General features: G+C 41.0%; 1 protein-coding gene across 8 annotated transcripts; it reads right to left on the reverse strand.

Annotated features, from left to right (window-relative positions):
- Positions 1 to 1,425: 1,425 nt before the first annotated feature.
- pax6b (paired box 6b) lies at positions 1,426 to 22,509 on the reverse strand. 8 transcript variants are annotated; one of them, XM_059356784.1, is made up of 15 exons: positions 22,367 to 22,509; positions 16,074 to 16,273; positions 13,456 to 13,529; positions 13,182 to 13,235; positions 12,407 to 12,430; positions 9,974 to 10,104; positions 9,628 to 9,663; positions 9,327 to 9,542; positions 8,909 to 9,074; positions 5,749 to 5,907; positions 5,251 to 5,333; positions 4,994 to 5,144; positions 4,307 to 4,419; positions 3,866 to 4,007; positions 1,426 to 3,154 (listed from the first exon to the last, which is right to left on the reverse strand). In XM_059356784.1, exons 4-15 carry the CDS (start codon positions 13,192 to 13,194, stop codon positions 3,069 to 3,071), a joined length of 1,320 nt encoding a protein of 439 aa, XP_059212767.1. In that variant the 5' UTR covers positions 13,195 to 13,235; positions 13,456 to 13,529; positions 16,074 to 16,273; positions 22,367 to 22,509; the 3' UTR covers positions 1,426 to 3,068. The 8 variants fall into 8 exon arrangements, with proteins under 8 accessions (XP_059212767.1, XP_059212750.1, XP_059212746.1 ...); XM_059356767.1 differs by lacking the exon at positions 13,456 to 13,529; XM_059356763.1 differs by lacking the exon at positions 13,456 to 13,529 and having other exon boundaries at positions 12,407 to 12,442.
- Positions 22,510 to 22,789: the final 280 nt, after the last annotated feature.

The following is a 22,789-nucleotide window of genomic DNA, read 5'->3' on the forward strand; positions in this document are numbered from 1 at the left end:
CAGAGCAGAAAGCCCTGGGACCGAGTGTTGAGAATACGCTTTTATAATCGTGTCTTTTGGCAGCTGCCGCTCATGTCCTATTGATTCCTGTCCAAAGCCAGAGTTGCTTTCCTACAGTAGCTTTAGCTGAGGTCATATGGATTCTATTATTAAATGGCTGTCAAATTGCAGCAAGTAACACAATGTGGGACAGTAGAGTTTTCCCACATTAAACATCTCTTTCAGATCTTCAAACATCTGTCAAATACAGTTTACAAAACACACAAAGCTAGAATATTATGTATTTACAGTGTGTGTTTGCTTAAGGCACACACACGGAGCACAGAACTTAACTGCTGAAACTAAATAGCAATAGGGTCAGCTTCTGTTAGCCGCAGTGGGAACTCAGATTTCCAGGTCAGACTTTTTGTGTCTCATTAAAAAAAAAAAAAGATCAAAGAGCACAAAGTTTTCAGGAACTTTTCCTGCAACTTTTATTGGCTGACTTTGTTTCTGAGCGAGAATTACATTTAAACCTTTTTATCCCGAAGCTGTGTATTATTTAGACTTCCACTAATTGCAGTCTTTCTTGCATTTTGAATCTCTCTTTCATTCTCTCTCTGCAATTATTAATGTTCTTCCTCCTGTTTTCCCTTCGCGTCGCCATGCTCTCATAAAGGTCTGTGTGATGAACTGGCTTAAATGAATAGAGAAATTGTATTATCTCTCAAAAAAGATTCTTCTTAAAAATCTGACTGACCCCCAATCCAAGTTCTGATTGGGCTATTAAATATTAAGTGAAACAAGTAAATTCAATTAATCAGTTTAGCAAGATGTTTGGTGCTGTTACATGCTGTGTGAATGTTACCTGACCTCACTCTCGCCTGGACATCCTTCCCTTTTAGATGCTCTCTCTCTCTCTCGCTCTCTCTAACACACCCCTCACACACACACACAGACACAACCCCCCTGCTGAGGCAGCAAGTGAAGCAAAATAACTCACTCTGCCACACAATCGCTCCTTTGCCTCGCTCTAGGCACTGACTGCTTTATTCCATGACTTTTTTTTCCTCTCTTCTCTGCTCCCTCCTCCTCATTGGTTCTGGGTTTTTTTTCATACCATCGTAACTCTACTACAACAAGAGCCAGTGATGGTGAATTGCTTGACCTTTCTCATTGTGCGGCGGTGTTGTGCTGTGTGGTCTGTGTCGACTTGGTTCAGCCCATACATCAAGAGAGGTTTGTTATTTTGGACACCTTTGTTTGGTGGGAATTGGAAGTGTTGTGTGTATATTACAAGCCCTTGTACTGGCATTTGTCAGCGTTTATATATTTGCAGCTAAGATGCATTATGTCCAATTTTTTTGTCTCTACTTGCTTCAGTAAAGATTGACACTCTATAAGACACAGCATTGAACAGGCAAAAAGGCTTTCTTTAAGACACAATTTTACTGTACAAAATGTTTTATAGTTTTCACAAAATACATTTAGAAAGCTCCATTTTAAATAAAATTAAATTGAAATATTTAAGAGACAGCGTGTAGACGTTTTATCTCAGAAGCATTGCTCAGACGTAAACCCAGTGTGTGTCCATGTTTCTACGTACACACTGAAATAAAAATGCAAAACTCAAAAGAGCATGACAGATGATGCTAGAAAAACCCTCCCATGGTCTTCAATTATAAATAAGGACTGCGGGGTTAGACTGCAGTCTTACGAACTCGAAGCCAATGTAATCGAACAGAACGTGTTTACAAAATTTTGCAAGACAAGACTAATATCTTTAAAAAAACATTGTGTACTAGATGAAATACAAAGGCTTTGGTCTGTTTTACAATCAACAATGATTAAATCTGATATGTACTTGTAAACAACTGCCAAACACTTAAGTTTAAAACTCTGTCAAGCAATGTTTAATCATAATTATAGGAATTAAATATTTCTAGTTGCACAATTTTTTTTGACCATAGGACACTATAATACAACTATACCTAAGAGACAAATTGTACCTGACCCTAAAGAAATGTATTTCATGATGCATGGAACATTTATAGAATATTCTCGGGGATATAAATGAAATCAACTTTTATTGGAGAAATCTTTCTGGAAGATTTCTAGGGAAGACAAGTACTTTACATTTTGACATAAACAAACTGGATTATATCGAAGACGCAGTCTACCATTTACAGACTACAGGTTTTCTTTTACACCTGTTTTCCACATTTAATGTTCTTCGTGGTAATCTAGAGTCAATCCAACCACCGAAGCAAGAGGTCCAAGTTGTGTCTCATGTCACGCCGTCTTTGCACACTTTGAGCTGTTGATAGTGATCCGTGTTTAATAAGCCGGCAAACGCAGGCCCATGTCAGAGGAGTCAAGACCACAGCCTCAGTGGGTGGATCGAGTTTGAGTTTCCTCCGCTAAATATCCATTCATAAGAAATAAGACCAATAAATAGTTGTTTTTTTTGACACAATAAGAGTCTTCCCTCCAGCTTTTCGTCTTTAATGATATGCAACAGCGTCCAGAGACCATGCAAAGGCTGGTAGAAAGTCTCGATATAAGCAGATCAAAAGATAGTCATGGCAGAATCTCTCAGGTTCTCCTCTCTCAAACAAACGCAAGACCAACATGGTTTTCTAGCAGTCCATCTATCAGTACTTGATCTTGGTTTTTCATATTAACATACAAATGGCCATTTACTAACACACCAGAGAAAAAAGGAAACAATGACTGAAGTTGGAAATAGAAAAAAAAACAGATAAGTTTTTGTTCCATAAAAATTTAACACCGGGCACTTTACAGAGGTCCATTTTTTTCTGTTTTTCCATCGTTGTTCTCTCTTCCAAGTCCTCGTTTGAATGTGCCTAGAGCTACAGAACAGCACACAGTCCCACTGGAAAAACAAAGCCCAGACGTCCCAAGGCTCTCCCAGAGTCTCTCTCTTTCTTTCCTCCTCTCCTGTCCTTTGCCTCTTCACAACCCTCTCTCTCTCGCCTTCTCTTCTCTCCTGTGCCGTGTGTGTGTGAGGAGCACTGCCGGAGGGCGATGGTGGAGTGGGTGGTTACAGGGTGAAGTAGCTCTTCTCTCTACTGTAGTCTTGACCAGTACTGAGACATGTCAGGCTCGCTCCCTGGGACTTGGACAGGGACAGACACTCCAGGAGAGATGAGTCCTGCAGAGACAAAAAGAGAAAAATGTTAGTAAAAAGAAAAAGAAAAGAGAGCCCCAGAAGTCAACATGCTGAATTAGATGAGTAGATGCACCATGCACAGTTAGTGTGTCAGCTAACACTAGTTAGCCTCATAGCACAGAGCATTGTGCTTTAAATGCTTTCAAATAGGTAGCTGAGCAGTGGAGCTGCAGTGAGTCACAATGCTCTGCACATGGTTGCACAGTAAAAGGCTTGCAAGCTCGATAAATTGAGGCTTTGGCAATGGCATTTAAACAGAGAGAGTAGAACAGCAAATGAATCAAATTAATTAGCAATTTAGCACAGAGGAAATGTGGTTATGCATGATTAACTCTTCATGACTATAACCGGTATATATGGCTCTCAGTAAAAGCATCCTAATGGGGTGGAACTAAACTATGGGCTGGAGTAGTGGGATTGACATGATGGCGTAGAGCGGCAATGAAATGAGCTTCATGCAACTGTAGAAGGAAAATGATATGGAATGTATAGATCTGTTTAAAATAAAAATAAAAAAACAGGAAGTTTCTCAAATAGAAGGAAAAAGGAAAAGTTGCTGCAACAGATCATGAATCAAAGATGGCTATGTAGTACCTCCTAATTTACAGGAGAGGTGGCAGATGTTTCAAAGAGTGCACTGTTTGGTTGGATTAATTCCCAAGCATGTTGGTAAACAATGAACTGTCTGCCTACCTGTTGAGGTGGTACCAGAAGTGGTCATTGATTGGCTGTTCATATGTGCCTGCATATGAGGGGGCGTGTATGTGTCGTAGCTCCGCCCGTTCACAGGCGGACTGGTAGGCAGCATGCAGGAATAAGAGGAGGTCTGGCTGGGCTATAGATGGGGGGAGAGAATGTTACATTAGCTTAGCCAACCATAGTTGTAGTCTGGAATACTGTAAGGCACACGTGTCTTGATTTTATTTAGAATTTTAGATCTCTGATAAAGCTACCCTTTAAGGTTTTTTATTATTATTATTTTTATAATTATTATTATTATTTGGCCAGGAAACACAAATTACTCATGGTGTGATTGAGTCCACTCTTACAATCATATCAATCATCATAAAATATCACATAAAAAGGTTTATCTTTAAACATCATTACTTGTGATTATTATGGTCTGTTACTTACTTGCATAGGTAGATTGTTTGCCATGGTGAAGCTGGGCATGGGGGGCAGCGCACTGTAGGTGTTTGCGAGTGCAGAGTCAGGTCTACCCAGCATTGACCCCGAGGTGAAAGACACTGTGGATGAAAAATAGAAAACGTGTTTAAAACCTTAAAACCCGCTGAAATCACACACACACACACACACACACACACACACACACACACACACACACACACACACACAGAATCCTCCGCCTCATTAGCGTTAAGTAGTGCGTGCGTGAGATGACGCCTTATTTGACAGACTGATGGGCCCGGACACATACTGTACAGTGTGTGTCTCAGGTGATTGACTTGTGAGCTTCAGCTCTGCCGGTGTGCCCTCGTGCCTGATGCGGTAATTACGCAGATAGTCAGCTGAGAAGTTTTGCTCAACCATCCATCAAAAGGAAACCACCGGTGCTTCTTCATGTGAACTAGAGCGCACAGGCATCGAGGCCTCTTTACCCTCTTTTATATTAATCCGCGGGCTGTCACATAATAATATTTAGTCATATTTCATCCTGTCTGGCTCGAACACATGGGCATTTAAATGTATTGTTGCTTACATTATTACAGTAATAATGCAATGTGACGAATTAATGTGTGCAGCATTTATGCAATACAATTTTATTTTAATACAAATGTTATTTTAATGTGCAGGACCTACCCGGTGTAGTGGGCTGTGGGATGGCCTGGTAGACGCTGGTGCTAAAGCTGCTGCTGATGGGAATGTGACTGGAGGAGTTGTTGGCCTGCCGGCGCTGGTTCCGCAGCTTCTCCTCTCGCCTCCACTTTGCTCTTCTGTTTGAGAACCATACCTGTAGTGGAAAGTGCTTATTAGTTTTCAAAAATGAAAAACATATTTTTTTCAATTTGTTTCCCCACACAATCGTGGTGGTAAAAAATAAAGTTCAGATCACTCACTTGTATTCTGGCTTCGGGCAGGTCGATTTTCGCTGCTAGTCTCTCTCGCGCGAAAACATCTGGATAATGAGTTCTTTCAAATTCTGTACAACAAAACAAAAGTGTTATTAAATTAATTATATATTTAGGGAGAGCGGTCGTTTCATTTTTGCATGACTGCGTTGATTAGATGTATGTCAAGAGCCATGTGTGACAGATATTAGGCCTAATCCTTATTCGTTTATTATAAAATATATATTATAATATTTATTATAATATAAAATATTTTTAAAATAATGTAGCTCTCCTAATTCACATTAAATAGCCAGGGACACGTGTTCTCTTTTTTTAAAACATAATTTTGTTAATAAACAGGCCTGAATAAAAATAGAAACTAAAATATTAAATATTATAATAAAAGTAAATATTTCTCATAATAACAACAACAATAATAATAATAATAATAATAATAATAATAATATACATTATTAGGGCGGATGTTAATGTATAAATTTTAACCTTTTTCCAGTGCTTCGATCTGCTCCTGTGTGAAGGACGTGCGGTTTCTCTGTAGTTTCCTCTTGAGCTGCAGGCGCATCTGTGTCTCCTCTGAGTCCTCCCCGTTCGAGCTGATGGAGTTTGTGTTTTCTCCTGCGCCGTCTTGTTGTTGGCAGCCATCTGCAAAAAAAAATGGAAATATACATTTAATTAAGTTAATTGAATAATTAATTATCGGGTCTCGTGTTGTATCTGCAAACAGCTAATTGTACAGACATCATTAATTAAGGCCTTCATCATGGCTGATTAAATTCTAAATCAGAGGAATTATTATTGTAGTTTCTTATTAATGTTGCCAGATTACAGACGTGAAAAGAAACAATATGGAGGGGGGGGAAAGGTCTTCGTGGTTTAAAGTGTTTATAAAATATTGTGGGAAAAACAGAGTGGCTCCGTGTACTTATCGCTGCCCAACAATGGCGTGTGTTCTCAAAAGGTTAAGAGAAATGTGACAAGATGTGGCGAGCCTCTTTTCAGAGCCTATGAAATGTATTAAAAGCCCAAACTCTCTAGCCCCCTTTTTTAGGGCACAGCAATGCCTCAATGGTCGTTCCCATATGGGCGTTGGTATAGCCATTGAGGTGACCACCAACTTTTGAATAGGAGAAGACGCTTTTCAGAATGATACAATGCCTTCAGGAGTAAGGGAAACCATTAAACTATGGACACAGCCAGGGACGAGCAGCGAGCCCTCGGTGGGTGTAATATATGGGAGGGGGGCTATTGGAGGAGATGACAAAAGGATCCTCTCTCTCTGGAGGCGCACAGGCTATAGTACTTTGGCATTGTGCGCACGAGGATCCCAGTCAACAGAGCTTTGAGTCCAGTGTGTTAACCCTTATCCACTACCATCATTAATCACGTCCCCCGGCCAGCTACACGCCAGTCAGGATTTCTATCTTCAATTGGAAACAAATGAGTGAGGAGAGAGCATGCAACCCCCTGAACAACCAAAATAAGGCCAATCTATTCACTGCCCCTTCAGTGGCAGGGCGAGGCTTATCGACTAATGTCTGTCTTGTTGTTGGACATCATTATCACACCGAGAAGTTAATGCGAAAGTAAGCAGGGGTGCGTTATGTCATATCTCACGGAGCCTGATTCATAAAGAGGAATTCAGCTTTTTGTATGCAGATTTTGTTGATGTTTTTAACCGGATTGGCTTTTTTTTAAAACGAGTGGTGCCTTGCTCAAGGACACGAGGCTTTTGCAGGGGTGGAACAGGTGCAGCAGGGCCTGGATGTTTGCATGCACCAGCCTTTCTAAAATATGTCAATAACATGCACAGAAAAAAAAGTTTGTGATATTCTTTCTTGTGTGAAAAAAATGTAGCAGTTAATTTTCTTTTTTAAGTTTCCATCGTGAGTTAAAGCAAGCTGCACGGTCGCTTCTGCAGGCCTGGAAACATATTTGCTGTATCTAAATGTAAAAGTCTTGGTTCACTGGAGGAAAAAGCTGACATATTTCTTGACAATTTCCCCCGCTGCAAAATAGACAAAAGTATTCTTCTATAGGCCAATAGTTTGTATCCACGCTATTTGTTTCTTCCCTCTGGATAATCCATAAAAAGGAATGAATGTGCAGCTATTATCCGTCTGCCAGACCCACTGACGCTAGGATGGGATTTGTTTTCTTTATAAAAGCGCTGGGAAATAAACTCATTCTTTAGTATCACGATGTCTCAGCCAGTGAGGCGGAAAAGCAGCAAAAAAGAGATACCGAACCAATTGCGGCACCTTTCAGCTGCTGAGACCGGATCAAAACACTCTTGAGAAACCGCTTAGAACTGAAAGAGAAAGTGAGAGACTAAATCCTATAGACGGGATTTAGAGCCATATAGCCAGCGACTGAGAATGAGAAAGAGATAAAAGAAGTTTTTTATTCGTTGCTCTTTGGATAGAGTTGTCTTCTTTTGGGGCCCTGTCACTCTCCATGTAGCCTTTATTTCTGCTTACTCGGCTGTCGGATGGAAAACATATTTTCGTTCCCCTGACACAACTGCTTAAATGGCCTTTGAATTAAAAACACTATAAATAACTCATTATTATTATTATTATTATTATTATTATTATTATTATATATCTGTTTATTATAATACATATTAAAAATGTGATATTTTTATATCTGGTGTTTTCATAATAAATATTTATAATTTGCGTCAAATATAATATTATAAGATAATAATTATAAAAAGCTTTATTATAAATCTAACGTGTTATGCACAGTAAAAACTCAATAATCCGGATTTTATTATGATAAATAATAATAACAATAATATTAATAATATTGTTATGATTCCGAAATAAAGTTAATCATTTAGCGGTTAATATGATCGTTTCCGCTTTACTGCTTGTTGATAACAGCCCCACGTGTCCAAATGGTCATCAAACAAATGCAAATCATACGAGTGAATTCCAGCACTTTTCTGATGCATATTAATCAGACTCCATGCTTCATCGCGATACTTGTTTAGTGGATGAATATTTAAGAGGTAAAAAGGTGGTGTTTTCAATAAGAAACGGTGCTCGGTGTTCGGGCTGCAGTGAGCCGACAGGAAACCCTCTGAAGTGGAACATTTCCACAGCAGCCTTACCATCTCCACACTCCTGCATGTTGCCATAATGAGAGACAAAGCCCTCTCTAATGAGCAATTACACGTAGTGCGGAGCGTTCCCATAACCAATCATTGCGTGTGAAGGAAAACATTCCTTTGTACTAATATCCCCAGCTCTGCCTCCCCATCAGGAGGGGAGGAACATGCAGGCTGCTGGGTGGACACCTCTGCTGAAAGGACAAGCCGCTGTCACGCACATCCATGTCTGGGACAGTGGAGGCATTCAGACTGCATGCATGGCCTGTGGCTTCCTCTAATCGACTAGTCTTAATTGGGGGTCTTGCTCAGGGCATCAAAGCATGCCAATACAATACCTTCCTGCAAACAGAGCCGTGGACCGGAGCCACTGGAATAGTAAGAACTATTCATATTCGGGCATTTATGGTGACCTCTCACATTAAGTAATCCATCTTCAAGTCAAATTATGTTTCTATGAGAAATCAAAACCGCCCGGATGTACCCTTCTTTTGCGTCAAGGTGTCTTTATTGTGTGATAATGAGGCTCACCTTGGTTGGGCTGCCCTGGCACTGATGTTCCGGGGTACCAGCCGGGCCGGGTCCCCCAAGTTCCTGTCTGACCGTTGAGCATTCTCAGCTTGTCATACATGCCATCTGCGCCCATCTGTTGCTTTTCACTAGCCAGGTTGCGGAGGACTCTGTTTATCGATGACACCTGAATGACAAATTACATATGATGAGAGTAAAGATGAGATGGAGCGCCGGAGCAGCTTGTTTCCACACACACGGTAATCATAATAAATGTGCACAGCGCACACACACTTCTGATTGACTGTATGTTTGGGTGATCACATATGCAGCAGTGTATTTAATAAGACTCAATGCTTGGCTGCCCATCTCCTTTTCCTTCACTGCATGAGAAAAAAAGTCACTTCATGTGGCAAATTAAATCATGCACACAACTTACACTGGGTATATTGTCGTTGGTGCAGATCCCCTCTGACAGAAGTCTGTCACGGATCTCCCACGCAAAAATAGACGGACACTCCCGCTTGTACTGCGCGATTTTCGCGACCACCTCTGGAGTGGCGACCCTGGGCTTGCTGCCGCCTATTGCTCTCGGTCTTATGGAGCCAGTTTCATAATACCGGCCCAGGATCTTGCTCACACAGCCGTTGGATACCTGGATAGAAAACAAAAGACACAATTCACATACATTATTTACGACTATTAACGGAATTTCTAAGATGACGTCAAATAATTATCACCTTTTCACTGTCCAGCACTTGGACTTCATCATGGGTCTATAAACACAAAAAATATGCCTTCATTGGTACATTAGGCATTTCCTACAGAAGATGTATGCTATAAGAGCAGGCAGATTGCTTTCCTTTAATCGGCCTTATTACATTTCCAGTAAACGGAATGATGTAATTATTAAATATTGATTTTACTGACTTAAAAATAATTGTAAATGCTACAAGAAATATTGATATAAGAAGAAAATCATACCGTTATATCTCTCGTATTTCGCTTGGTAATTTTATTTTAAATCAGTTTGTATCCATTGAAAACAAAGTGTGTTTTCTGTATAAAAAGGAGTGAGATGGTCACCTGCAGTATCCTGGAGATGTCGCAGGGTCGAGCGCCACTGTGAGCAAGTTCAACTATTTTCTGCCTGGTGGAATCCGGCAGCGGTCTACCATTAACAAACACACCACCAAGCTGGTTTACGCCACTGTGACCTACATGGAGACAAAAGCATCGCAGTCATCACATCGTATTAGAACTCTAATTAAAACATATGTGATAAAGCAAATGAGTTTCACTGAATGGAAGAGGAGAATGGGTAAAAAAGCGCTCAGGAGAACCGAGTCAGAGATGGAACATGGAGACAGAAGAACAGCTGACTGTCATATAAATGTGTTTAAAACCAAAGGAAGCAGATAAAACAATAGTTACGGTACATTCCCCTCTGAAGACAAACACTTCGCAGTTATTCACATGCACAACATGGATTAATATAGCTTCACATAAACTAAACCACAACACCTCAATATGCTTTTTATACAACAATAAATTAACAACTCGTTTGCCCCGAGGAAAGTCAGTCAAGCTTTTATCAAACCGGCAAAGTTCAGTCTTAAAACGCAGCGTTATCCAGCCTCCTATGTACAGCTGCGCATCACCAACACCAGCACATCTCATAAACTATCCTCTAAATAATAACCAGCAAACACCGAAAATCAGACAAAATACTACACATGAAATAACATGTAAAATTAGCTTTCATTCAAAAGTATCGCTTTCTGAAAAGTCACTTTAAATCTTTCCAATAAAAGTCATCCAAATTACGCATAATTACGCATGAAAAAGACAGACACCACATAGAATACTAGCTCTAAAATAGCCTTTTTCATGCTCGCTTATTGTCTATAAAAGATTGCTTTTTGGAAATTATTCCCTAAATGATTCTCTGTTATTTGTCTAAAGCGCAGAATAAAGTGGCAAACCTGCAGCCTGCAGTGAGAGCTGACTCCCCGGAGTGCCTGCTCTGCTCTCTGTGTCTCCGCTGCCTTCCCCTGCGCTGCCGCCCGCTACATTGACTCCGGGAGCAGAGGCTCCTTAGCAATAAATAAGCTCCAAATATAGAAGAGGGGGAAAATATGATGAGCCTGCCTGACATTTGTCTTTAAAATAAAGCTAGCTGCACGTCAAGTTTGAGCTTAATTTCTGGAAATAGGCGGAAGTCGCCTCGGATCATGCATGGGAGGCTAATTGAAAAGATCAGTTGGAGCACTTGTGGCAGGCATGTCACTTTATGACACCGCTCTGCTTTTGAAAATCGCATCGTCACGACAAATAGTAGCATGATAAAACGACCCTTTCTGTCTGCATTTGGATATCACTCAGACAAAATTGGACGCTACTCGTTTACCCTCCGAGGGAGACTTCGTTTTAAGGTGGCCAGGGGCTACGCGCGGTCACAGGAACGAGGGCGCGCCTGGATTCTTAACATATTAAAAGTGACATGCAGTTTTTTCCCCCCTTGTTTGTATTTGACAACAAATGCTCACAGCCACTGCAGTCCTGTTGTGTGCAGTCGGTAGGAAACATGTCACAGGACTCTGCTGCTTTAAACTGCACACTTTATTTTAGAGAAATGATCATTCTGTGTGAGAATGCACCTGTTTAACTGAGTAGCAGATCCCTTTTGGCCGCTATGTATATTAATCTGACTGATAGTAAATCCATTATCATCCCTCCTGCTCTTTGGTTAATTCCAGGATTAAGTGGAATTAATAGACTTGTTACGCAGAAATTGGCCTACCCGGGTTAAGCAGCCCTGCTCTGCGGGCTCTCCAGGGCCGCCTGTGATTTATAGCTATCATATAAATCCTCCGGATCGATAAAACCGTCAGATAAGGACATCACATAAAAATCAAACTCTCCTAAGGTTAAGTCTTAATCATGGCACAATTCCCTCAAGTGCCCAGAGTCGATCTCGCCCGCTGGCGCTGATTATGCGCCTTGTATTCTATTGCAAGTCGACTAATAGGAAAACATATGGTGTCAATTTGGACGCTCCCCACCATATACACCCAGGAGTTATTAGCACAAAAGCCACCGAGGCCGTCGCGACCTTTAGACAACCCAAAGGGCCGGGCCCAATGATATCTACTCGGCAATTCGCACCAGACATCACACGCCAAGCCAGGGGAGCATCCCATTATCATCAATCCGCAGCAAAGCAGGGGCACTGGGTATTGTACACAGCTTTGATAAGGCCCCATCAGCTTAATAATGGAACACACACAAAAAAAATCACAGCGCTAGAAAATAAGACTCTAATACCAGCAGTTTGTAAAAAAATATTATTTTGTTTTCATCACTTTAATTATTAATCACACCTCTTGACATCAAACAAGCCAGCTGTCAAATTGGATTTAAACATTATTATTGTTTAGTCACTAATGCGCACAGATTACAGCACAGACACGTCATCAAGGTATATGGAGAATAATATAATAAAATCATCCCACACACCTTCATCACAGATGTCATACACCTCTTGTCCAGCAGCAAGAGAGAAAATGTTTCATGTTTATCTTTTTTTGTTTCAACACACACCAGGAATAAGACAGATATTCAACTCAGAGGCCTATACTTCATGTACCATGTTTTTTTGTTTTTGTTTTTTGGATTGGCACCCACGACAATATGGTTGTTAATATTTATTTTCCGCTGTGAGTTCAGCCTGCACCTAACAGTGAGGCCTGCGGTTATAATATGAGCATTTTCTTTCTAGTTCATGCTGTCTGTCCGTGAAGAATATGGACTCATCTACATAAGACATTATTGCTATTCCTCATGTTTCATGCAGGGCTCTTCTCTACGCAGCTAATCTTGTATGCAGCCTGGCAGCCAGCTCTAACGCTAATGCAGACGGCTGTGCAATTATTTAATACCAACTCAAGCAGAAACAAAAATCTCCCTCTCAACCCAACCCCCTCTATTCTCCCTCTCTCTTTCTCTCTCTCTGGAGCAGGACGACGTGTGATTAACTTGTTCAATAATAACTTCTCTACCTATCATTGCAAAAAATAAATTAACAGCAATGAAACGGCCATCAAATAACTGAGGATATTCGCCCCCTGCACCTCAAAGTCATGCAAATTTATGCCTGCACATACATTTTAAAGTTATATTGCGCTATAACAACCAGTGCATAATGTCAGTGGGTGCTGCTGCCATGCAACCACATTAAACTTGCGGTTGTAATCAAAAAGTTTCAACACAAATAAATAAGAATACAACTTACTGTTCTGCATCATTGAGGCTACGCCAGACTCCCACGTGGCTTGGTTGTGGTATTCTGAGCATCACAAGGAAAAAACAAAGCAGGTTAGCATCATGGAGGCCACACAGTTATTTTTCACAAATTATTTGCAATATTTAATTTTTTTAATAAATAAAGTTTCTCATCTGATCGTTCGTTTGGAATGTTTGCGGATTATTATTATTATTTGTGCTTAAAACATTATTGATGCATAATGAATTTCCTCAGTGTATGTATGGATTTTAATTAAACTTGCCTGGAAACAGAGTTGACTGTCCACTCTATAACAATTTAGTCAATCATCTGCCGTTTTCACTACTTAATGTCTCCCTATAGGACAAAGCAAAACAACACATTAGCACAGCCACAGCTATACTGATGCACGCACTGTATCTGCATTTGTGCCCTACATTTACTATTCACCTAAGTGTTGCTGTCAAAGCACACAAATGAAAATTGACGCGAGACAAAAATGATTTGAGCATCTCTGTTAGGCCTGTTTCCTGTGAGCAATTTCAAAATAAATGCAAAAAAACTAACAGCCTAGCCTGGAACTATTTCTTTCAGCAGCCCTCATCGTCTCAGCAAGACGCTCCTTTATTATTATTAGTTTTAAGCTTGATATCCCTCCTCTTGTGGAGTCTATAGTGGGAAGTGTACAGTGACACACGTTGTCTACCTCGCCTCACTGCTCTGCAAAAGTCCAGACCAAGAGGGGGTACAAAGCTGGTGTACAAAGCCTGCTGGACCCCAAACAATGCACCCCCTTTTCTGCCTCCGTATACCTCAAACCCGGGGCGAACACTCGGCCTCCGCGACTAGAAACACACAGCTTCCCCACTAAACACACCAACAAGTTCAGATTAATACAAAGAGCCGGAGGCATGCATCCACCCCCTCCGGGACCATTCACACACACACACACACACACACACACACACACACACACACACACGCACACACACACACACACACACACACACACACACAAACGACCGTGACCCCGGCGCTGCTAGTGCGTGAATGTGGGTTTTGTTGGCCCTGCTTTTATAGAAGAAGAACATTTTTTAAAAAGTAATTTCTTGTTACAAATATTTGGTGGTGATTTGGTGCTGCTGGTGCGGGTTGTAAAGCGGGTTTAAAGACACAACAGCGCAGTAGGGCGCTCAATTGGAAAAGACAAATGCATTAAAGAAGCTATTGACTGGGGGGACAGATAAAAAGGGGGCCAGGGAGGGAGAAGTCTCAAGTTTTTCGTTTTCTCCCTCCATGCAAAGTTGTGTTGTGTGCAGAGCAAAATGGCCTGATGGCGACGTCTACACCAGGCTGTGTTTAGTCCTCGGCTGGTCTGTGATGCACGCAGGGGCCGCCATTGCATTTAGATTGTAGCTTTCTTTCATGTTTAACAAATAGGCTGCATTAATCACATTCAGATTCCATCACACGGGCCCATAGAGCCGAGCTCAGCCTGTTTAGCACCGCCGAAAATTACCTCAACAACCACTAATTCAGATATTATTAGAATTATTATTATGAGCCTGATGTCATCATGTTTAAATTAATGAAAATAAATTTAAAAATAATAGTAATAATAATAATAATAATAATAAAAGCAGCCTTGAGCCTGAGCAACCTGAAAGTGCTCTGCAGTCAGTAGCTTTTAGCCTGTAAGGTCCAAGTGGTTAATCATTTATTTAAGGTCGAAAGCTCAAACGTTGTTGTTCCCGAGGTTAACTACATCTAATCTGCATTTCTTTTCCTTTATAATCCGGAACAACAATGTCTTAATTCAACATGCGCTCACAACATTCATATGCACAAATAGTGCATGAAGGCCTCCACTGCATGGATCCGGTGCAAGCTGCAGGCTAACAGTATAATATATATATATATAAGACTATTTTTAAATACATGGCTTAAAAAATGTGTTACATATTGCAGATTATATTTGGTAAATTAGGTATTAGCGTGCATGTAGCCAACAGGTTTTAATCTCAACTCAAAGGATCAACTATTTTAATGCACATTTTAAACCACATGCCTGGTGTGTTTTTGCTCTCAGTCTCTTTGAATTTTGTTATATTTTAGGAGGAATTGTGCAAAATTGATATTTAAAATTACACAAGAAAATGCTACTTATAAAAAATGATACATCTATTTTATTCTACTAATTAAACTGGCTGTTTTGTCTTAGCTGTTTTGACAAACTAGTTTTAAAGCAGCAGCAATTTGTCTCTATTTTTCCCATTTAGTTTTTTTTAATTATATATTGACATGATTAAAAAGCGTATTCACTATTATTGGCTGATAGGCCTGTCAACGTGTGTAACTATTTTAAATTACTTATAACTAAAAGTGGAAAAGTATTTTAACTCGCTGTCATTAAAAGAAGCAGTTTAAGGGGGAAAAAGTTGAAAGTTGCATAAACACAGTAAAACGGGCCTCCTCCCCGAGTGCTTCATGGAGCTTTTTTTTTTTTTTTTGTACAAGGCGCTTGGGTGACTCGCCTGCATGAATCAATCTGACACCTTTCCTCAACGGGTCATTGCGCCCCATTCTCCACGATGATCACTGTCCTGGCCCAACGTGACTTTTTACTCTTTACTGTCATAAATAAGCGGTAAGCTATCCGTAGGCCTAAACACACCAACAACATCCAGCAGATAAAACAGACAGAGGCGCTAAAGGCTGAGAGTCCAGCCGGAAGACAGGCTGCACAGTCCCAACGATCAAACACCCACAACCTCAGCCCTGAACCTCAACCTATACAGCCGAGAATAATAATTATGCACAACTATAAATATAATAATAAATTATCATAATATAATAATTCTACAAATATTCCCACATATTAACTTTAAGTTAGGATCTCACCTTTTTGGGGCATCCTGCGTCGTTGTCAAAGTCCTTGGTAAACTATAGGCTATACAGCCTAGTTCTCCACACCACAGAAAGAGCCAAAAAAAAAAAAAAAAAAAAAAAAAGCCGACCAGGATCACTCTCTCTCGGGAAGTTTAGAAGAGGAAAAATTAGTTTCCAGTGGTCTTCCAGTGGCGGAGACGGAGGGGATATCCCTGCGAAGGGGACAGAGATTGACAGTGAACTCAGATGTCAGGACGCACGGAGTTTGGCGAGGATGTGCGCTGGCGTGTGAGAGAGCGAATGAGAGAGTCGGAAAGAGAGAGAGTGGGGAAGAGAAAGAGAGAGAGAGAAGAGAGAGGGGGAGGGAGGGGAGGGGAGGAGGGAAGGAGGGAGGGAGAGTGGTGGTGGTTGTAGAAGGAGGTGGGGGTAAGAGAATGAACACACCTATGCTGATTGGTGATGGAACAAGTGTATTAATGTATGTGTTCCTGGTCTGCTGTGTGCGCCTCGCCTCGCCTCGCCTCGCCTCCCTCCGCCGCTCTTCACTGGCCCATTAGCGCGACCCGACCTCTGTCATCATCCCCCATATAAACACTTCCCCCTGCACCACAGCCAAAGCGGGAAACGGGGCCGAGCCACAGCGACACAGAGAGAGAGAGAGAGAGAGAGAGAGAGAGAGAGAGAGAGAGAGAGAGAGAGAGAGAGAGAGAGAGAGAGAGAGAGAGAGAGTCTTCCCAACCCACTAATCAGCCCACGCATGCAAATACCCTGCGCTCACTTGCTGAATATTGCCCTATTGCAAAGCAACTGCCTCGGCAGTGCCCATTGGTCGGAAGACTCTATTCTTCCAGGCTGAATTGGGTCTGCGCAGGGAATCTGAGGCATGTTCAGCTCCAACCTGAGGCTAACTAGTGCTGCAAGGGGGAGCAGCAGCACACGTGAACGCTGGAGCTCAGAAATGAACATTACAAAGAGCTGCAGCGCTGTTTATGAAGCGAGGATTTTATAGACGCAGGAAAATATGATGTCACGTTGAAAAGTTTGGTGACATGTTGCAAAATATCCCCTCAGTTTGTTTGTTTGTTTGTTGTGTGGTTTCTGCATCCACGTGTTAAATGTAGCCCTGCAGGCAGTAATCATCACTGACAGATAACAATTTTCACTTTGACAAAATGCTAAATAACACATTTGCTTTCTTAAACCAGCTTAAAACGAGAATATTGCTCTAAAATAGGAATTTGAAGCCACTCAAACCCCCATGACAGGAGACCTGTGGTGCTGCATGGAGAGTTGGGGAAAGTTTTTTGTTTTTTTTTTACTAATAGAAAAAATATTTTGCATTTGAAAATAGCACGCCCCACACACACTAAAAAAATGTCCACCACGTGCTTTTGTTGATTCTTTTTGCTATCACCTTCCCCTGAATGGCCTTACCCTCCTGTCAACAAGAACACCATGCGTAAAGAGCGCAGCCTTTAGGCAAGCTCCGCTGCTTTTTATGGACACATTTGCGAGGCACGGCGACGTCACTCCTGCGACCTGACAGCAAATAGCACGCGTAAATAAAGTAAAGCAAATGACTGTGTAGCCATGGCCACACGCTCCCAAACTGCGCTGGTTGAATGACTGGCTATTAACGCACACCTCAACGCACCCAAAAGCAACCCCTCTGCGCCCGTGTTTGAGCATACACCCGGAGCTTTGGGCAGCACCAGTCTGAGCACTGAGGAGCCCCGCCGCTTACTCCAAAAGGAGGAGAACCGAGGGGAAGAGAATGAGGGTTGTATGGATGTGGAAGCCAAAAGGGGGGTGCATGAAAGGGCAAAGGGGGAGAGAGAGAGAGAGGAGAGGAGAGAGGAGAGAGAGAGAGAGAGAGAGGCATAAGCAGGGGGAGGGGAGAGAAATTGCTTCTTTTTTTTTGGATGGGAGGCAATGAAATGAAGTCATGGAGGCCTACACTTGACTTTCTTTGACATGTGAAAAAGTAGGAGAAGTCAGAGCTCATCAATAAAACACTTCGGAGGTGAAAGAGGGCTCCCTAACAACCATCGCATTCCTGACTATGGGTTCAATGAGTAGACAAACGACGCTGCCAGAGAGAGAGAGAGAGAGAGAGAGAGAGAGAGAGAGAGAGAGAGAGAGAGAGAGAGAGAGAGAGAGAGAGAGAGAGAGAGAGAGAGAGAGGGACTGCCCGGCTTGAATGGGGCCCTCAGTGGGCCGGCGAGATAATGAGCTGAGAGGACCGGCTCAAACTGTCACCGAGAGTCCCGCAGTGAGGAACAACACTTTGGCCAATACTCCTTCATCAAACAACCCGTAAACTAAACGAGCACATTCATCTGTTTCTCCTTCCTGCATTGTTTCTACTCACTTAGACTGGTGGCTCAGCCTATAGGCCTACCGTGAATGACCGCAGCTTATATCAGCTAAGGGGAGGGAGGGGGGTTCCCAAACATTTTCACGTCAAGGACCCCCCTATTAGACATGCATTAGACCACAAACACCCCCCACCCTCCTGCCCCCACCCGAGAGGAGTTTGTGCAATGAGGGGACCTCGTGTTGGTTATGATTTACTGTAAAACTCCCTGACTGGACGCGCTGAAGGTGGAGTTTCAAGCTATTGTTATTCGGAATTAACTTTTTTCCCCCTACAGGATAATGAAGGGAAGCTATTTCTGGTCAGAGAGCAGTTATATGACAGTTAGATACTGTGTAACAATTGAGAAAAGTATTGATTGCAGGACTAAAGAGGAGTCTTAACTCCTGCAGTGTTGACTAAACTATGCGTCCTCATGTGGGTCAGCCAGAGTGAGTGCATGTTGATTTAGAGAGCTGCATCAGAGCTGTGGCAGCTAAACCACAAACACTGTTTTTAGTTTAAAAAAATAAAAAAAGTAACGCAAGTGGGGGTTTTTACATTCTGATTTGGACACTGTGACAAGATGCTGAAAAACAAGTAACATCTCATCAAATTAAATCTTCAAATGTGAGCTAAATTGCAATTAAATAATTTATTTGAATCACCAAAGCCTCCTTCCCTGTCTTTAAAATACTTTGTGGTTACAGCCTACTTTTGTAGTGCAAATGTTATTGCCACTCACTTGTCAGACTGCAGCTGTCAAAAATTCACACCACTAACCTGCCCTCGCTGAAAAGACAGATTCCCCGATGAGTGTGTCAAGTAGTTTTCTTTGGAAACAATACCTCCAGTAGGTTATTGATTTCTTTGGTTAAGCTGTAAATCCGCTCCAGGAGCTAATTCGTTGTCTCCACTCTCGGGAGATTTCTGATTTTTTTTCTTTTCTTTTCACAACCTTCACTCGCATGCCAAGTATATGCCTTCATCTTTATAACCAACAAGGAAATATAAGTCCTATATTTTTTCTGTTTTATAAGGTGGTCTGGATTTCTTTGGCAGTAAAAAAATTAAAATAGGGATAGGGATAGGGATAGGGATAGGCTGATGTTGGGAAAGCAATTAGCCCAATTCGGATTAGCAGCAACTAATGCCACAGGCCTTGAAAAGAAAGCCTAATCTGGTCGCTATTTTCCCCTGAGGCAATGTGGCATTTGTACCCATCTAGAAACTTTTAAATGCAAAAAAAGAAAGAAAAGAAGGAATAAAGAAAAAACATAAGGGGAGGGAGCTGCAGTGGAAAACAGTGCCATTGTTTTTGGACAGGGAGAGGGATGTAGTGCAGGCTAAACCTCCCTAATTTACTTCTGATTTGGAATTACAGTTTACCCTTTACAGACTGATACACATTTACACCAGATCAATCCAGCATGTGTTCAACTGATTCCAATTTGTTTTCCTTTTTCCAAAAACCTGGTTCATTTTATTTTACTTTATTCATTAATACTTGTTTGCCTTTGTGATGATCCCAAGTGGAGGTCATAGTTCACTCACGTTTTTATATAGCTGGACATCTGGAGGTGTCTATTAGAAAATGTTACAATATTGTTACAAGATTGTTTATAGTAAATAAAAGATGGCTAAACTCAATCAATTTGATTTATGTGGAATTTTAAAGCAAAAATCTGGAGCATTGTCCCCTTAATTTTTATGTTGTTTTTTTAATTTTTTTTTCTTTTTGAAGGGAAGATGTTATTCCTCCAGGAAGTTAAAGCATTAAACTTCGTTTTGTTTTGGGGGGTTTTCCAGCACACTGCTGCGTGCACATTACACATCCTGTATAACTGTTATTACCTCCTACAAATCCCAGCTCTACCTGCTGCTCATTAAAAGTGATAATTTACAGGCCTCCCATTTTATGCACTTTAGCAAATAATCAAATCTTTTTTTTTTTTTACAATTGATCTTAACTATTATTATAATTATTGTAATGTATATTTCGGCTATTTGTTATTATTATTTCTACTATTACAATGGTTGATTATTAATATTATTATTAATTATAAACTGGAAATTTTAACAGTTTTCTTTCTGATAATATTGTTTTAGTGCTTAGTGCTATGAGAATATGACAGTTAATATAAAAAAAACTATTTGGGGTTAAAAATTGGAATTGATAGTTTTTCAAAAAAATAAAAATAAAACGAACCTACAATAATGATCAAATTATTATTAATAATTATTAAAATTCATGTTTTTATTTTTCAGCGTATTATTGTTGATATTATTAATTAGTGTTATTCAGTTAGTAATCTCAGTGATTAGTACAAATGTCGAGTTGAATCTCTGAGTTGACCTGTCATTCATCAAACAGCCAGATTGTCACATTTATTCTCTCTAAACAGATTCATGAGGTTTCACCGCCGCTTTATTTGCATAAATTATTTGCACTTTTACAATGTGTGGTTCATTTTTATCAACAATAATTAAACAGTCACATGCTTGTTTGACTTTTGCGCAGTTCTTCCATTAATCAGATTTTTTTCTCTCTAAAGCGTGCAGCACATGGAGCGCGCTCCGGAACAGAGATCTCTATTAATGTCGACTTTTTTTCTCAGCACGTTAAGTGATGAAACTTTATCAGGAAAAACAAAAATGTTATTTTGCTATTCCGGAGACCTAACAAGGATCTTTTAAAACATGTTTCATAACAATACAGATCCGCATGGCTATAAATGTGCTGTATTTGGATTGAATTAGTGTGCAGCCTTCTCCTCCTCCTGGGGCAGGATTTTAAGGGATTAATAAATTCGTACAAATGTAGTTTTTTTTAATTTAACTTATCCGTAGTGCACGATCTTTGAGATCTGTTGAGAGACTAGGAGAGGATTTCTCGTGCAGCCCACAGAAGGTGTGCAGTCCACAGAAGCCCTCTCCTGGCAAAAGGCTGAAGGCTGGGATAAACACCGGGGCTAATGGTGTCACAGCGCTGCTCGGCAAGCGTGACAGAAAGAAACACTGGACCCAAACATACAAGAGCCTGGACCTCAGGCACCTAAAGTCCCACAGCTACTGTGTGGAAATCAGGCTGTATCTTTATTTTTATAGGCTGAAAATGGAGATTAAAGGTGGGACTAAAAGAGAAAAATACATATTAAAATGGAATATAAATCTAATTTTAAATACAAGGTCCATGTCTTTTGTTATTTAATAAATCTAAATAAATCTAAAAGCCCTTTAGAGCGCACGTCATTTCCCTGCATGCTCAGTTGGAAATTTGACACTTTGACACGATAGTGTCACACGTAGTGTGCAAAAAAAATAAAAAATAAATGCACTCAGACATTTTATTTTACAACCCGACCAATATCTTATTTAATTCAACATTTAAGCCTAAATATCTTTAATTTTCATAAATGTGCAAGTGGATTGCAGCGCGATGGAGAAGCGCAGCCAGTAAAGTGAAGCATTCCGCTGATGGACAGCGTCATTTCCAGCGCGCTGATGGATCGAGCAGAGCTAAATAGAGTTTACTGTACAGGTTTCCCCCGGCGCAAAGCTCCCAATAATAGGCGCTTTTTAAAGGAGTGACGTGCGCTTAATTCCTCAGTGAAGATCGCTAATTATACGCTGTATGTGTGAGATAGATGACAACAAAAACGAAGTCAGCTTCAACTTTGTGTGTGTGTACACCTCCTGTAGGCTGCACGCAGCAACGTGCAAGGACTTAACCCATAATTTTACCTCACTTTGCGCATGCATCACACTTGGAATCAGTCTGTGTTCAAGTTTTTTGCTTTAAATTTTCTCTAGTTTTAAAGTTTGTGGAGATCAGGAAAATTACGCACATTTACGCACAGTAGTTAAATATTCGTATAAAGAGAACTAAACAAGTGTTGGTGCTTTATGTTTTAAAAAATGAATTAAAATGTAGTCCGTCCACACTCACCGGATGAAAGGCAGCAGCTGTGTGTGAGCGGTATCCTGTGCGTAAAAGTCTCTTCTCCCCTCCCCGGGTCTCTCCTCCGCGTCACAGCGACAGAAACTTATAGGTCCAGATTAAAATCTATCTAGCTTTGGATCCGTCGTGGAGTTGAAATGTCAATGAGAGTGGGAAAAAAATCTGCGGCTCTTACCAGCAACTTTCCCTTCAGCATCAGCCTCAAGTTGGCAGTGATTGGCTGGAGCGACGGATCGACGTCATACCTTGGACAGGACACAGAGAGCAGAAAGAGGAAGTGCACAAAAGGTAGCATATATACATGTGGAGCACACCGGCCTGTTTACTGTCCCAGTGTGCTGTGTGCAGGAACTGACAGCTAACACCTCACTCTGCAGGGGGACACGTCCTATTTTAGATTTTTGTTTCGAC

The sequence above is a fragment of the Centropristis striata genome, chromosome 2, assembly GCF_030273125.1.
Source record: "Centropristis striata isolate RG_2023a ecotype Rhode Island chromosome 2, C.striata_1.0, whole genome shotgun sequence".
In the NCBI taxonomy this organism is placed as follows: domain Eukaryota; kingdom Metazoa; phylum Chordata; class Actinopteri; order Perciformes; family Serranidae; genus Centropristis; species Centropristis striata.